This window comes from Oncorhynchus kisutch, linkage group LG2, assembly GCF_002021735.2.
Source record: "Oncorhynchus kisutch isolate 150728-3 linkage group LG2, Okis_V2, whole genome shotgun sequence".
Taxonomy (NCBI): Eukaryota; Metazoa; Chordata; class Actinopteri; order Salmoniformes; family Salmonidae; genus Oncorhynchus; species Oncorhynchus kisutch.
The window spans coordinates 25,225,104-25,242,300 of NC_034175.2; the positions used below are offsets into that span (position 1 = coordinate 25,225,104).

Consider the following 17,197-nt stretch of genomic DNA (forward strand, 5'->3'; position numbering starts at 1 on the left):
TGGTCTCGCACATTCAGCTAAGCTACACGCGCCAGCAGTGAGCCTGCAGAGCAGCTTTTGGCTGCAGCAGGGATGTGACAGCCAGGACAGAGCACTGAGCCTTCTGTTGCTCTGTGATGCTATACAGCGTAATTATAACACTACGGCCATTAGCAGCCCACTGTTCCTCTCTCCAAGTCTTAAACAAAGGGAAAGGGGAGGAGGGGATTAAATGTAAAATCACACAGCCAGAGGAATCAGCCATCGACAAACAGCCTGGGAAGACACTGAAGTGATAGCCGATCTAATACTAGACTAGCCTGTCTGGGTCAGTCGTTGAGCTGCTTGTATGCCGGTCTTTATTTGTCACCTTTGACCAATGTGCTTCTATAGTGTGATGGCAGTAACCAACATTGGTGTGGCAGGATCACTTGACTTGACAGTATATAGTATCAAAAAGGGTTCAATCAAACCGGCCTTACAGTAGCTAATGTCTGCTTAAATCTGAATAGGACATATTGAAAAGGATATACGGATATGGACATGCCTCATTTCGTCTGGGCATGGACGCTACAAGTGGTCGAAAGCATTCCACAAGGATGCTGGCCCATGATGACTCCAATGCTTCCCGCAGTTTTGGCAAGTTGTCTGGATGTCCTCCTGGTGGGCCATTCTTGATACACACCGGAAAACTGTTGAGCGTGAAAACACCCAGCACTCTTGACACAAACCGGTGCGCCCTTGCACCTACTACCTTCCCCACGTTCAAAGGCACTTCAATGTTTCGTCTTTCCCATTCACCCTCTGAATGGCACACACACACACACAATCCAAAGTCTTAGGTGTCGAGGCTTAAAAAAAATCCTTCTTTAACCCGTCTCCTCCCCTTCGTCTACACTGACTGAAGTGTATTTAACAAGCAACATTTCACCTGGATTCACCTGGTCAGTCTACGTCATGGAAAGAGGAGGTGTTCCTAATGTTTTGTACACCTAGGTGTATATACTGCATGTTACATGGATGTGTGTCCTTTCCTCAATTAGAGGAACCACCGTAGAAATAGAATGAGAACAGTCCTATATCTGTGGAAAACACCATCACATCAAACCATAAAGAAAATGATTCAACACATTCAAGTGACGTGTTCCTTTGCACATTTAAATGATACGGTGGTGATGCTTTTACTATCTGGCCCATGACTCCTTTTACGTTATATTTTATATCAATTTGTTTTGGGGGATTGATTACTAATCGTGTGATATTCAACAGATGAAGTACAGCCGATATACAGCACATCACTTGTATACACATGTAGACACATCATTTGACGCTAAAGTGGGGTGACAGTGTGACGATGCTTTGAGATGCGTGATGTAGATGTACGCCTGCTTAAACACGGATTAACGGGGCCTTTTTGGGAATGCACCGGCTGGAGAGGGTAGGCTACGGGATGGAAGCGGTTAAAACCAGGAGTCCATTAACGGGCCAGTCGACCCAATTCTGCAGCACCCGCGGATTATCACACGGGGGGGGGGGGGTGAGAGAGTTAATATGGGTCGTAAACAGTGCTTGACTGGCCGTGACTCAGTAATGCGAGGAGGGGGAGATATAAATGGGGGTGTTTAAATGGGAGAGAAAATGGGAGTGAGTGAGTGTGTCAGACTGGATGTAAATTATGAAATGAATTCTAGTTGGATTATGATTCCATATTCTAAATGGGAGAGATTTCCTAAACTTCATAAACAAATGCACTCATTTATGAGGGATTAACGGTAATCTCTCTTTCTATCCTTCCCCCCTTCTGCATACCTCTCTCTCCGTCTCTCCCCACGAAGCATCAGTTTTTTGTGCATTGCAGAGCTTTGTCTATCTCCCCCTCCCTCTTTGTCTTTCCCTTTCTATGTCAGCGTTTCTGTACTGCACGTCTAGTCCCTAAGCAGGTGTGACATCTCTTTCTCCTTATGTGTCTACCTCTCTCCTCCCTTCCCCTCCTCTGCCTCTCTCTACCCCCCCTCCATCTCTGACACTCACACATTAACCCTATCTTGGTTTCATGGTCTTCATCTCCACAGAGTTCAAGGGCAGCTTGGCCCTGAGGAAATCGGTTAATGGAATCTACGAATCCACACCTATTATCTCAACCCCTCCACTTCTCCCTCTCTTTCTCCCTCAGTCTCGCTCTCTCTAGTCAAATGCAGTTGATGTTTTAACCCTTTACACTCGTGGGAATTGGCTTATATGGATAGGGCTAAATTGAAATATTTATTCCAGAACCCATATGAAAACCATATGCATAACCATGGTAGCAATTGAAAGGGAACAGTTTGTAGATAATGGGGAAATTATTAGACCGAAGGTGAGTACGCAACAGTTCAACGGACACAAGACTGAATTGAAACATTACACTGTTGAGTTTATGCGCATTTGACATTTACTGTACTTTTCGCCGGCCGCATTTGTTGATAACGAAATCAGAAAATACTCTAGATACGTTCAACGTTATAAGATATTCCTGGAAAATGCTCTCCTAGCTGTGCCGTCGAGGAACTAGAGTAAGCACACTTGTGGTTGTTTTGTTTGGAACACAGCCATCACACAATTACTGGTGTTGTTTTTACGCAATCCAAAAACGGTCCATTTTTAAATCGCAATCTGGGTCAGGTGAGCATGATTTGACAGCTTGTTCTATTGCCAACGTGACTTGCTGAGTTTTGTACGATCTTAGTGTTATGCTTTCACAAGGCAATTCAGAGAAACAGATCGTAATTTTGGTGCGCATAGAAAGGAGTCCTGGGTGCATTCAGGTGCGTGTACCGCAGCAAATGTTCTTAACAATAAACAAACGTAAGCTCATTCGGTTCAGAACAACCCAGGGTATGATGCCATGTCATCTTGTAACTGTACATCAAACAGTGATCAGAAACGTTGACATGAGTTTCATAGGTTGGAAATGTGAAGTACACATTTGGACTATGACTTCAAAGCTGTATTTATTATAATCCTCAACGTCGCATCTTTCAAAATACATCGAGTCACCGTAAAATGTACAGCATTTCGCTCACTCGGACAACAAAACAATTTGCAAAGGTGGCCCAATTAGCGGGAGGGCAACTTCGTTTGTCGAGCGCTGGTGCTCAAATTCAAAACCGCAGTCAGTCAAAACCCATACAGCGCCGTGACGCGCAGGGCCAGAGCTCTAACGTCATGGAGAGCATGTTACTGTACAAGCCTGTTACTGTACAGCCACTACGTTCTAAATCTGCCTTTTTCAACCCGCGAATGGGTATGGGTGTAAAGGGTTAAACAGTTGATCATGCAGGAGGTTTGGAGTTGACCTTTTAACCTTCTACAGGGTTGTGTATGAGAGCTCTTGAGGATGTCGATGTTTAATATGTCATGTTCTTAATGTACATGTGTGTAATGTACGGCATTGACCCAATAAAGGGAATTTCTAAATTCTCTCTCTTCTAAATTCTCTCTCTCCCACTTATACCTCTTTCCGACAGAGGGGAGATGCCACCTCAGCTATGGCTTTCTTCTTCTTCTTCTATATCTGCAACAAGGGCTTTTTTCCATTCTCACTCCCTCTCCACCATTTTGAATCACTTTTATTCAATTCCTTTTTACTTTTCTCCAGCAGGTATGTAACGGTCATTACATAGCAAACACTAAGGCCTACACTGTAACACAAATGGACTGATTGTCAATGGAGGGGGTGGAAAGACAATCACACAACACCGTCTCAAAGAGAAAGACTGAGGGAAAGAGAGTGAGAGAGATGGACAAAAATACCTTCTTTCACAAATGGTCTCAGAGAGAGAGAGAGAGAGAGGGGAAGAGTAAGTGAAAGAGCGTGGGTAGGGATTGAATAGCCTGGTGTAAAAATAGAGAATAGTTTATGGTCTTTTGGGAGAGGGAACTGGTGGCTGGACCGGGACGGTCCACCAAGTAGGACGGGGAGGTTAACAGGACTACCCCGCTGTTCAGCGTGGGTGGTTCAGTCTTTAAATCCATCACAGCAGCTCATCACAGCTCGTCCTTTCCCCCTGTCACCCTGCCCCTCCCTCTACTCCTCGACGACTGGCTTCCGCTTCTACCACTCCGAGCAGGGGCAGCGGTGCCCTCTCTTCCCTCCTCTTTTACTTCTCCTCCTTTCATCACACTCTGTCCATCCGCAGCCCACAGGGCCTCAGCCTCCTCCCTCTCCTGCATGAGGCACAGAAGGTACAATAGTGTGAGGTAAAGTGAGGTTGAATGGACCGTTTTCACACCACGGCCGTGATCAGACAAAATCCAGGCTAGAGGGGTAGGAATCAGAAGTGCTCCTTCAGAATCTAGGGGAAATTGTGCCGGAACTTTCCTCAAGTTCAACCTTAAAATTATAGATCATTAATAAACCGACCAACATTAAAATAAAAAAGGTGCCTATTGTCACATGTTATTTGACTACCAACCCTAGCTGACGTTGACCTATTCTTCAAAAGCGCCATCTAAAACAAAAAGTGAATTACCATAGGGAAAATAGCTTTAAATTGTCAGCGCTAGATGTGAAAAATGAGAAAGATACAACCATTGCATGCATGTTCTGTTTGTTTGTCTGCAGCTGATCTTGTTGCTCTGTACAGTACGTTGCTATAAACAATAACCTTGCAGTCACTTTTGTAACTTCACCGCTTGTGGTAGAAGTTCACCTTAACCACTGATCTAGGATCAGCTTCGCCTACCTAACCATTAATACAAAACATGAATTTAAAAAAAAAATGGTTAGGGGCAACACTAACCCATTTCAACTTCACTTCCCTACCAAGATGGCTGCCACATTGTGGCTAATGTGGCTCCCACATTACCATCTAGCGAGCAGTCGGTCCTCCCTTAAAAAAAAAAGAAACTCTATAGCATTAGCCTGGTCCCAGATCTTTTTGTGCTGTCTTACCAACTCCTATGGTTATTGTCATGCCAAACATATCTGATCTGGGACAGGTTTATATAGAGCAACCAATCCAATAACAGTTCTCACCATATCCCTGTGGTGCTTCTCCTTGGTGAACCAAAGGGCCAGTGCACACCTTCGGCCAGCGGTCACCGCGGTCACACCATGGGGGTTGACAGGACCGGAGGAGAACCCCACCAGTCGACCACAGGTGGGTTTCACCCGGGCCTACAGAAAGAAAGAGAGCAAGAGCGTCAGAAAGGGTAGCCTCTATAAGGGCCATGCTAGAATGGATAGAAGAGGCAACATCATCAGAACTTACTAAGTACACACAACACCAACTATTTGTTCTTAATTTAGCGTTAGGGCTAATATTAGGTGTACAGTTACTGAACGGGTTAAGGTTCGAATTGCATACGTTAGAAAGCTGTGCTTCCATCCTTTCTAGCATGGCCAGATAGTGATGACCGGGGCCGGTGGGGCATAGGTCAAAGTTCACGTGAAGATCAGCCAGTGCAAAGTGTTCTACTTGAGTTTGAAATGTCAAGTGACTTACTGTGACAGTCTTGGCATCCCTGTCTGTGAAGAAGAGCTCCCCACCGTCAAAGTCATCGTTCAGATAGAGCACAGCGCTGGAATGGAATCAGACATGGTCTTAGTCGGCATTTAACAACAAGTCTAGTCAAAATCTAATGGTACTATATAACACACTGTCAGAGGCATGTCACATTATTTCCTCACATCCTCCTGCCTGAAATCAAGAATCTACACTAGGCTGTGGAATGGCACCTGTGATTGTTTACCTTAGAATGAGGAGACCATCAAACCCTGGTAGTATTAAGATGTCACGCCGTACTGGTTTGAGTTTATTCAGGATGGGAGTGTCTGTTCATGTCATTTATATACACTCCCCTCCGTATGGATTTGGACAGTGAAGCAGTGTTTTTAAATTTGGCTTTGCCCTCCAGCATTTTGGATTGGCGATCAAATGTGTCATATGAGGGCGACTGTACACAATGTCACATTTCATTTGAGTGTATTTTCATGCATATCTGTTTTACTGTTTAGAAATAAAGGCATTGTATGTATCTAGTCCCCCGATTTGAAGAAGTCATAAGTATTTGGACATACAGTGCATTTGGAAAGTATTCAGACCCCTAAAGTTTTCCACATTTCATTACGTTACAGCCTTATTCTAAAACGGATTAAATCGTTTTCCCCCCTCATCTATCTACACACAATACCCCATAATAACAAAGCAAAAACAGGTTCAGACATTTTTGCAAATGTATTAAACATAAAACTGAAATATCACATTTACATAAGCATTTCGACTCTTTACTCAGTACTTTGTTGAAGCACCTTGGGCAGCGATTACAGCCTTGAGTCTTCTTGGGTATGACGCTACAAGCTTGGCACACCTGTATTTGGGGAGTTTCTCCCATTCTTCTCTGCTGATCCTCTCAAGCTCTGTCAGGTTGGATGGGGAGTGTCGCTGCACAGCTATTTTCAGGTCTATCCAAAGATGTTCGATTGGGTTAAAGTCCAAGCTCTGGCTGGGAAACGTTTTTTTTTATTGTTGAATTTTTACCCCTTTTTCTCCCCAATTTTGTGGTATCCAATTGTTTTAGTAGCTACTATCTTGTCTCATCGCTACAACTCCCGTACGGGCTCGGGAGAGACGAAGGTTGAAAGTCATGCGTCCTCCGATACACAACCCAACCAAGCCGCACTGCTTCTTAACACATCGCGCATCCAACCCGGAAGCCATGACTTTCAACCTTTACATTTTTTTTAAAAAATGCTAACCTCCCCTATTATTGGTAATGGTGAGAGGTTAGCATGTTTTGTTGTTAGCCTCTGAACGTCATCTCACTCATAATTATTCGTTAATGATTTTTCTTATAATCTTGCCACTATCAGGATTAATTCAAGTTTTCAGAAACATCTTTTCTACTCACTTAGAAGAAAATAAAACTCCAGTCACCATTCAGTTACTATTGTGCAAAACAGAACGAGTTTGTAAGTGTCACGTGTTTGTTGTCATTGTGTGAAAGAAATATGGGACCAAATACTAAACTTTTGACTACTCTGATATGCTGTAAGTGAATTTCTCCAAATATTTCGGACTTCTTCACACTGGGGGGACAAAATACATAAAGTGCTTTCATGTGTAAATGGTAAAACAGATATGTATGAAAATACCCTCAAATAAAAAGTTACATTCTGTACTGTCGCATCATGAACCATTTGATCTCAAATCTAAACTGATGGAGTATAGAGCCAAATGTACCATTTTAGCTTCACTGTCCAAATACATACACATGGGAGTGTATGTGGTGTTATATACAGTAGCTCAACTACCAAGTCTTGTGTTTATTTATGTGTATTTACATGTCTGCATGCTTCTGTGTGTGCATGTGTTTTGCCAGTCTGAGTGTGTGTGTGCGCACGCATGTATGAGTGTGTGTGTACCTCAGGTCTCTGTGTGTAAAGGCAGGTGGTTCTCTCCAGCACTGTCTGGTCTCAGGTTCCAGTAGACAGTTGTCCACATGAACAGGGTGAGACAGGTCCAGTCTCCCCTCCTGGTCCCCTGGACAGGACACACAACACAAGAGGGACATGTTCATTAGGCACCAAATGGAAGAGAAATGGACTGAAATAGGGAGGGACTACCTGGAGTTGTCCAATAAGAAACACTCATTTTAGTTTTCCGTTGCAAAACGTTTTAGACAGTTTTCCCATTGTGTGCCCTAATGAACACAACCCAGGTAACACAAAGGGTGACATAATACAGAGCAGATAAGACACCTGATACAAGTCAGGGGTTAGCTATTGGGTTACACTAGAAATGGGAAAAGCGTGATGAAATCTAGAGGCCTTAACCCTATTTGAATAGGAAAGCTTTGCGCCATTTTGCATTGAGACCCACAAATGTAATACATAATGGAATCAACAGAACAAATGGAAATGAACATGAAATATGAAGACGTAAAACCAAACATTTTTGGAACCATCATTCCAAGAAATAGAGGGCATTGCTTGAGTGGTCCATACCTGTGATGGCGCTGCGGCACACTAGATGTGTGTAGGAGAAATGGAGTCCTGAGGGGCTCCTGAAGTAGGAGTGCAAGAGGGTTCTCACCCTCTCCCCCATCTCATGCAGCAGCTTAGCGTCTGATTGGTTCACCATGCCGTCCTGAGCCAACTGCAGACCAGAAAAGTGTTCAACTATTCATTAGCTATGTGGCCATGTGAGAGAGAGCGATCGACAGACAGACAGACAGATTTAATCTCCAGATGCATCGTTCTCACCTTGACAGCTCTGAGGACAGTCAGGCCCTCAAACTTCTCATGGGGGGTGTGTGGGGACCGTCGCCCCCGGTAACCATCCCCAGTGGACGCAGCTGCCTGTCAGAGACAACACAGGAAGTCATCATGGAGGATATGAGCTTATAGCCCTGTTGGAATACTTATGATATTGCTGAATTCCAAATCCACCCCCTGGCTCATATCCCTAAGAACCATAAAGATCAGGGCCAGAATTCATAAAGTATATCTACACTACCGTTCAAAAGTTTGGGGTCACTTAGAAATGTCCTTGTTTTTGAAAGAAAAGCAAATTTTTTGTCCATTAAAATAACATAAAATTGATCAGAAATACAGTGTAGACATTGTTAATGTTGTAAATTAGCATTTTAGGTGGAAACAGCTGATTCTTAATGGAATATCTACATAGGTGTACAGAGGCCCATTACCAGCAACCATCACCCCTGTGTTCCAATGGCACATTGTGTTAGCTAATCCAAGTTTCTCATTTTAAAAGGATAAGTGATCATTAGAAAACCCTTTTGCAATTATGTTAGCACAGCTGAAAATAGTTGCTCTGATTAAAGAACCAATACAATTGGCTTTCTTTAGACTAGTTGAGTATCTGGAGCATCAGCATTTGTGGGTTCGATTACAGGCTCAAAATGGCCAGAAACAAAGGCCTTTCTTCTGAAACTCGTCAGTCTATTCTTGTTCTGAGAAATGAAGGCTATTCGATGCGAGAAATTGTCAAGAAACTGAAGATCTTGTACAATGCTGTGTACTACTCCCTTCACAGAACAATGCAAACTGGCTCTAACCAGAATAGAACGAGGAGTGGGAGACCCCGGTGCACAACTGAGCAAGAGGACAAGTACATCAGAGTGTCTAGCTTGAGAAACAGACGCCTCACAAGTCCTCAACTGGCAGCTTCTCAACGTCAACAAGGAATAAGCAACTCCGGGATGCTGGCGTTCTAGGCAGAGTTTCTCTGTCCAGTGTCCGCGTTCTTTTGCCCATCTTAATATTTTATTTTTATTGGCCAGTCTGAGATATGGCTTTTTCTTTGCAACTCTGCCTAGAAGGCCAGCATCCCGGTGTTACCTCTTCACTGTTGAAGTTGAGACCGGTGTTTTGCGGGTACTATTTAATGATGCTGCTCTGCTCCAAAACCGCCATAAAAAAGCCAGACTAGTTTGCAACTACACATGGGGACAAAGATGGAACTTTTTGGAGAAATGTCCTCTGGTCTGATGAAACAAAAATAAAACTGTTTGCCATAATGACCATCGTTATGTTTGAAGGAAAAGGGGGACGCTTGCAAGCCGAAGAACACCATCCCAACCGTGAAGCACGGGGGTGGCAGCATCATGTTGTGGGGGTGCTATGCTGCAGGAGGGACTGGTGCCCTTCACAAAATAGATGGCGTCATGAGGTAGAAATAGTATGTAGATATATTGAAGCAACATCTCAAGACATCATTCAGGAAGTTAAAGCTTGGTCGCAAATGGGTCTTCCAAATGTACAATGACCCCAAGCATGCTACCAAATACTAATTGAGTGTATGTAAACTTCTGACCCACTGGGAATGTGATGAATAAAATAAAAGCTGAAATAAATCTTTATCTCTACTATTATTCTGACATTTCACATTCTTAAAATAAAGTGGTGATCCTAACTGACCTAAGACAGGGAATTTTTACTAGGACTAAATGTCAGGAATTGTGGAAAAATGAGTTTAAATGTATTTGGCTAAGGTGTATGTAAACTTCAGACTTCAACTGTATATACACATATAAAATGTACAGTATATGGCCATTGATAGGCTCGGTGTGATTTTCACTATATTGCAGTTTCAGCTATTATTTCCCATCCAATGGGAAACAGCAAAGGGACAGGGCTCATTAAAAGGGAGTCTGAGGGAGTCTGGTTTTCTGAGCAAATAATATGCAAGCTTACGGTCGCTAGGCGCAGTACTGTGTTGCATTCCTTCTGATCTAGAACTCCGTCCAGCACGACGCGATTAGTTCCATTTAAAGAATTGTCGTCCATGCTGATGGTGACACCAACCTGAGGAACGGGACCCCCTGGGGATGGAACAGAACGGAGGTGTGAGTGAGACACAGGAAAAGGGTCCACACATAAACGCAAACACACATTTAAATCAGAGGTATTTATCAGATTAGTGTTTCCCAATCCCGTGACCCGAGCCAATGATGTTTTTTGCCATTACCAATCCGTCAATGTGTGCTTCTCACATGCCAAACACTAATGTTTATCCTTACCTGCGTAGAACCCACTATCATCCATCTCCACCTCTTTCTCTCCCGCCTTCAATTTCTCATTCAGCACTTCCTTTTCTGCTCTGGAAATCAAAAAGGAAATGGCTTTCAACCGCCCAATAGCACTTCAAAGCCTCTTTCTCTCCACAATCCCGTCCTCTTTTGCATGAACTTTCTCCTTCACTTTTCCTCCTACCTCCATGTGTCTCTCAGCAACTCAGGAACAACCTCCTCTGGAGTCCAGAGATCCTATATCGGAGGACAAAAACACAAAAGGAACAAACTGCTGTATTTTTTTTTATAGCCTTGATATACAGTAGCTACTTTATGGCTCTGAGCCAAACCAGAACCAGCGATAATCAGTAAAACAACGTCATCATACCGGGTCGGTGAAATTAAAGTTGAGGTTTTCCATTCCGAAGTAGAGTAGCTTTTTCTCCTGCAGTGAGCGGCTCACATACCTGGCTATTTCCTGAGTATATAAAGACAGAGACCAAGGCTTAGACACACCTCAGAGGCTGCTGCCCTATGTACATAGACATGGAATCAATGGTCACTTTAATAATGGAACACTGGTCACTTTAATAAAAATACAAATATATTTTATAAAATATTTACATGTCCCTACACCCGCAATAACATGTTTACATACGGTTTTACTCATGTCATATGTATATACTGTATTCTAGTCAATTCTTCATTCCATTCTCTTACTTTTAGATTTGTGTGTGTTGTTGTGAATTGTTAAATACTACTGCACTGTTGGAGCTAGGAACTAAAGCATGTCCCTACACCCGCAATAACATCTGCTAAATATGTGTATGCGACCAATATCTATCTATCTATATATACAGTAGGGAGAACAAGTATTTGATACACTGCAGATTTTGCAGGTTTTCCTACATACAAAGCATGTGGAGGTCTGTAACTTTTTATCATAGGTACACTTCAACTGTGAGAGACGGAATCTAAAACAAAAATCCAGAAAGTCACATTGTATGATTTTTAAGTAATTAATTTGCATTTTATTGCATGACATATGTATTTGATCACCTACCAACCAGTAATAATTCCGGCTCTCACAGTCCTGTTAGTTTTTCTTTAAGAAGCCCTCCTGTTCTCCACTCATTCCCTGTATTAACTGCACCTGTTTGACCTCGTTACCTGTATAAAAGACACCTGTCCACACACTCAATCAAACGGACTCCAACCTCTCCACAATGGCCAAGATTAGGGGGCTGTGTAAGGACATCAGGGTTAAAATTGTAGACCTGCACAAGGCTGGGATGGGCTACAGGACAATAGGCAAGCAGCTTGGTGAGAAGGCAACAACTATTGGCGCAATTATTAGAAAATGGAAGAAGTTCAAGATGACGGTCAATCACCCTCTGTCTGGGGCTCCATGCAAGATCTCACCTCGTGGGGCATCAATGATCATGAGGAAGGTGAGGGATCAGCCCAGAACTACACGGCATGATCTGGTCAATGACCTGAAGAGAGCTGGGACCACAGTCTCAAAGAAAACCATTAGTAACACACTACGCAGTCATGGATTAAAATCCTGCAGCGCACGCAAGGTCCCCCTGCTCAAGCCAGCGCATGTCCAGGCCCGTCTGAAGTTTGCCAATGACCATCTGGATGATCCAGAGGAGAAATGGGAGAAGGTCATGTGGTCTGATGAGACAAAAATTGAGCTTTTTGGTCTATACTCCACTCGCCGTGTTTGGAGGAAGAAGAAGGATGAGTACAATCCCAAGAACACTATCCCAACCGTGAAGCATGGAGGTGGAAACATCATTCTTTGGGGATGCTTTTGTCCAAAGGGGACAGGACGACTGCACCGTATTGAGGGGAGGATGGATGGGGCCATGTATCGCGAGATCTTGGCCAACAACCTCCTTCCCTCAGCAAGAGCATTGAAGATGGGTTGTGGCTGGGTCTTCCAGCATGACAACAACCCGAAACACGCAGCCAGGGAAACTAAGGAGTGGCTCTGTAAGAAGCATCTCAAGGTCCTGGAGTGGCCTAGCCAGTCTCCAGACCTGAACCCAATAGAAAATCTTTGGAGGGAGCTGAAAGTTCGTATTGCCCAGCGACAGCCCCGAAACCTGAAGGATCTGGAGATGGTCTGTATGGAGGTGTGGGCCAAAATCCCTGCTGCAGTGTGTGCAAACCTGGTCAAGAACTACAGGAAACGTATGATCTCTATAATTGCAAAAGAAGGTTTCTGTACCAAATATTAAGTTCTGCTTTTCTGATTATCAAATACTTATGTCATGCAATAAAATGCAAATTAATTACTTAAAAATCATACAATGTGATTTTCTGGATTTTTGTTTTAGATTCAGTCTCTCATAGTTGAAGTTTACCTATGATAAAAAATAGACCTCTACATGCTTTGTAAGTAGGAAAACCTGCAAAATCAGCAGTGTATCAAATACTTGTTCTCACCACTGTATGTATGTACGTACATATATACACACACACATTTTAATTTAATTAAAAGAGTGATGCCTATGGAGAACACCAATATACTGGTCTTCACAGAGTAAGATACAATAATGTATCTATAAAATTTGCGTGTCGTTTATAAAAATGAAACCTCCCTATTGGGCCAGGCTAGGGGTTGTTCATTTTATGCTGAGCACCAGTAGTACCTGGGAGGGCTTTGTCCCATGTGCCTCAGTGTCACCCCCCAGTGTCTCTGTGTAGAGCTCCAGGTTACTGAGGGAGTCTTTGTCTGAGGGGTAGAACAGGAGGAGAGACCGCAGAGAACGCACCGCTCCTCCTAGATCGCCCGCTGCCGGAAATAGGTGTGAGAGAGAGGGAGGGAAATGAGCTTTGGTTGTTCACTAGATATATGTCAACTCCTGTATGAAACACCAGAGCCTTTTTGAAATAATACATTTATTTCAGGTGCCATAGTCAGGCCAGTATCATCAGCTGCAGTAGAAGCAGAGTTACCATCATAATTGTCGTTAGCGTCATCATGTGGTCATTACTGTAACTTCAGATATGACCGTTCCCCTGTCTAACCTTTGAACTGTGCGATGTGTAGATGCTCCAGCTGTGTGGGTAGGAAGTCCTCCTGGGCTGAAATCCTTCCGGGTCGCGTCGCCACCTGAGTCACACAGGCCTGCTGGCAGGACAGGAGGGAGAGGGAGAGTGCTGGAGGACAGGAGATACAAATCACACGATAAGGAGAAGGAAAGATGAGAAAAGTAGAGAATAGCATAAGAATAAAAATAGTAGTATCCTATACATGTCAAACTAATTACAATCTTTGCTTTGTTTTGGACCAAACAAATGATGCACTGCGTGACATTATACTGTTTACAGTCAGCCGTCTTGGTAACACTCCCCCTGTAATAAGGCCTTTATAATGCTATATAACACTATCACCGTACAGACATTTTCAGCCTACTAGCCATGAGTGAGCTATAGCCCTGCATAGACAACCAGCTTCATGAACACAAACATGTTTTTCCCGTAACCTGTGTGGTCCAGTGGTTAGTGCCACATGTACAACCCAGCTTCCAATGTCAGCATGGGTTCAAATCCGAACCATGCCCTTCTGACTCACAATCGCTCATACTTTTTCTGTCCTCTTCACTGTCCGATCTCAACAAGGATATATAAAACCCTTAAAATATATACATTTTTAAACAAACAAACATGTTTTTCTCACCTGCAGCCTTCTCAAACACCCCGTCCATTCCGTCCTCTCCTCTGTTCTCAGGGAGCCGCTGTGAGGCGACCTCACACTGCGCCCTGCACTCATCAGTCTGTCTCAGTGTCTCGTGCACACACGCCATCCATTTCTCCACGGCGTGCGTCCAATCAGAGGAGGCCTCAGAGGTGAGGGCAGAGTCGTACAGGGCCTGTGGTTAATAGAGGGATGAATGTTAGCTGGAAAGGTTGGCTATAATTGGTAAACATCAAGAACAGTCGTCGATAGCCCATACTTTTAACGGACCTCTGAGACTATCACAGTGCAGGTGCATTTATACGGAGACTTGATTACACACAGGTGGATTGTATTTATCATCATTAGTCATTTAGGTCAACATTGGATCATTCAGAGATCCTCACTGAACTTCTGGAGAGAGTTTGCTGCACTGAAAGTAAAGGGGCTGAATAATTTTGCACGCCCAATTTTTCAGTTTTTGATTTGTTAAAAAAGTTTGAAATATCCAATAAATGTCGTTCCACTTCATGATTGTGTCCCACTTGTTGTTGATTCTTCACAAAAAAATACAGTTTTATATCTTTATGTTTGAAGCCTGAAATGTGGCAAAAGGTCGCAAAGTTCAAGGGGGCCGAATACTTTCGCAAGGCACTGTACCCTACATTATTCATCTCATATGTATATGTATATACTGTACTCTATATCATCTACCTCATCTTTATGTAATACATGTATCACTAGTCACTTTAACTATGCCACTTTGTTTACATACTCATCTCATATGTATATACTGCACTCAATACCATCTACTGTATCTTGCCTATGCCGCTCTGTACCATCACTCATTCATATATCTTTATGTACATATTCTTTATCCCCTTACACTTGTGTCTATAAGGTAGTAGTTTTTGAATTGTTAGCTAGATTACTTGTTGGTTATTACTGCATTGTCGGAACTAGAAGCACAAGCATTTCGCTACACTCGCATTAACATCTGCTAACCATGTGTATGTGACAAACAAATTTGATTTGATTTGATTTTGATTTGATTTGAAGCACGGAGACTTGCTGGAGACAAGCAAAACAAAGCAGTGGAATGAACTGCATTTTTATTTTTTTATTTTTTACTGTTAGGCTTTAGTGATATCAAAAGTCCAGTGAAGTCCACATGATGTATTCTCCTTTATAGTACACTCCATTAGTAACATGTTATCAGGAATGCTGTGGGTGCATGCAGAGGTTACTGTGTGAGCCCAAAGGGCTTTTACGATTGGTTAGGTACTTAAGGTGAAGCCCAGAGAGAGGAATTTGAACCCTCAGGCCACATGTGGGAATCAAAGAATATTCATGAATTTCGTTGTAAGAAATACTTATTTATGCATCCAATCTACCATTTATTTGACCATTTCTCAGATACACACACAACCCTCCTCCTCTCCCACTCTTTTTTATTACCCAGTGTTTCTCTGTCTCCATCTCTCTATCCTGGAATGCATCCTCTGTTACTCCCTCCATCCGTCTATACTTCTCAATGTTGTTCCTCATCTCCAGGTGACTGGGGTTGGCCACGAAGAACGTGTGGGCTGCTGATGCTGCCTTCTGTACTTTCCCTAGCTGAGGAAGAAGAGAAGGGGGGGAGGAAAAGTTGATAGAGAACGAGGTAAAAGATGTAGAGGAGGAGGAGAAAGAGGGGAGGAGGAAAAAATAACAGGAGGAGGAGGTAGACGATGACGAAGAAAAGTCAAAAGTCCAGATGAGCTAGAGTGCACGAAGACCACAGCTGTAGTTGTAGGATATTGTCGCTACAGTATGTAGTAAAGTGAGCTGGCACATTACATCATATATGCCTTATACCAGTGTAACTAACGACCAGTGGAATAACCTATGTAGTTGCTTTAACATGCAATTAGCTCTTCAGAGCTATAATTCAACCGTCAGCCACACATATGCACAGGAACATAATGAAACAGCAAGTGAGTATGGTAACAGTTACCTTCCAGTAGACCACCTGCAGGAAGTTATAGGGGTTCCGGGTGCTAAACTCGTACTCGATGTCGGCAGACACGGGAAGCTGTCCTGCAGGAGTGACAGCCCGTCCCAAACAGAACCGCACACACTCAGCCCGCCGCTGGACCCAGTCCACTGCCCATAGGTCCCACACATTCCCTTTCTCTGTGTCTGAGGACACACACACACTACATTACTGGAATGTACCATACCAGGACTGTCTTGCACTCATGACCATAGATAGGGTCATCACTGACTCCTGGGAGGGTCATCACTGACTCCTGGGAGATATCTAGGCCCTAATGCAAGTTGTGAATGTAAGTGGCAAACAGAAACTTGTGATTTAATATATTTCATGCATGCACAGAGCACACACAGGTGGAGACAGAGAGACATACTCTCTATCATACATTCCCTATGAACCCGAACACATACAACACAGTAAACACACACATACCCAGTTTTGGGAGCCTGTCATATCCCGCTGGCACACATTCTTTATGGCACTGCCGTCGGGTACGAAATAGAGCCTCTCGGGTAGACATCGACTTTTCGAGCAGCTCCGCAGCTTTCTCCCACTCCTCGCTAAAGTATGCACGGACCCCGGTATAATACAAAACATCGTAAGAGGTTATGAGTCCGGACGCAGATCCTGCAGAAGACCCGCTGCCTGCAACAGGAGAGGTTAAATAGAAGAATGAGAAAAGAGAGTGAATAAGAGAGATGTGCAGCGCCACGTAGACAGAGTTGTGATTTGCGCAAAGCGCCATGGTACGCCGTAGTTATTTTTGAGAAGGAGAAGGGGAGGGACAGGGCCAGAGGAAAGTAGGGGAAGGCAGGAAAGACGTGCATGGTAGTGATGAGGGGAGGAGAAGTAGTGGGACGGGTGGAGAAAAGGAAAGAGGCAGTACACTTGAAAGTAGATTTGTTGACACAGTAAATAACATTGTTTGGAAGCACTAAAATAATGCTAAAATAATATTATAGTCTAGCTTAATGTAC

At 43.5% G+C, this 17,197-nt stretch overlaps 1 protein-coding gene across 1 annotated transcript; it reads right to left on the reverse strand.

Annotated features, from left to right (window-relative positions):
* Positions 1-3,569: 3,569 nt before the first annotated feature.
* On the reverse strand, positions 3,570-17,015 carry p3h3 (prolyl 3-hydroxylase 3). The gene is made up of 16 exons (XM_020509375.2): positions 16,653-17,015; positions 16,182-16,366; positions 15,644-15,802; positions 14,189-14,381; positions 13,537-13,668; positions 13,158-13,300; positions 10,883-10,972; positions 10,697-10,749; positions 10,504-10,583; positions 10,178-10,305; positions 8,225-8,320; positions 7,967-8,117; positions 7,385-7,502; positions 5,466-5,541; positions 4,997-5,137; positions 3,570-4,185 (listed from the first exon to the last, which is right to left on the reverse strand). Exons 1-16 carry the CDS (start codon positions 16,963-16,965, stop codon positions 4,006-4,008), a joined length of 2,238 nt encoding a protein of 745 aa, XP_020364964.1. The 5' UTR covers positions 16,966-17,015; the 3' UTR covers positions 3,570-4,005.
* Positions 17,016-17,197: the final 182 nt, after the last annotated feature.

Coding starts and splice junctions, on each gene's coding strand:
- p3h3 (XM_020509375.2), bottom strand. CDS start 16,965: ATGGCGCTTTGCGCAAATCACAACTCTGTCTACGTGGCGCTGCACATC. Junction 15,803..16,181: donor TGCAGGTGGTCTACTGGAAG/GTAACTGTTACC, acceptor CTTCTTCCTCAG/CTAGGGAAAGTACAGAAGGC. Junction 13,669..14,188: donor GGTGTTTGAGAAGGCTGCAG/GTGAGAAAAACA, acceptor CCTGTCCTCCAG/CACTCTCCCTCTCCCTCCTG.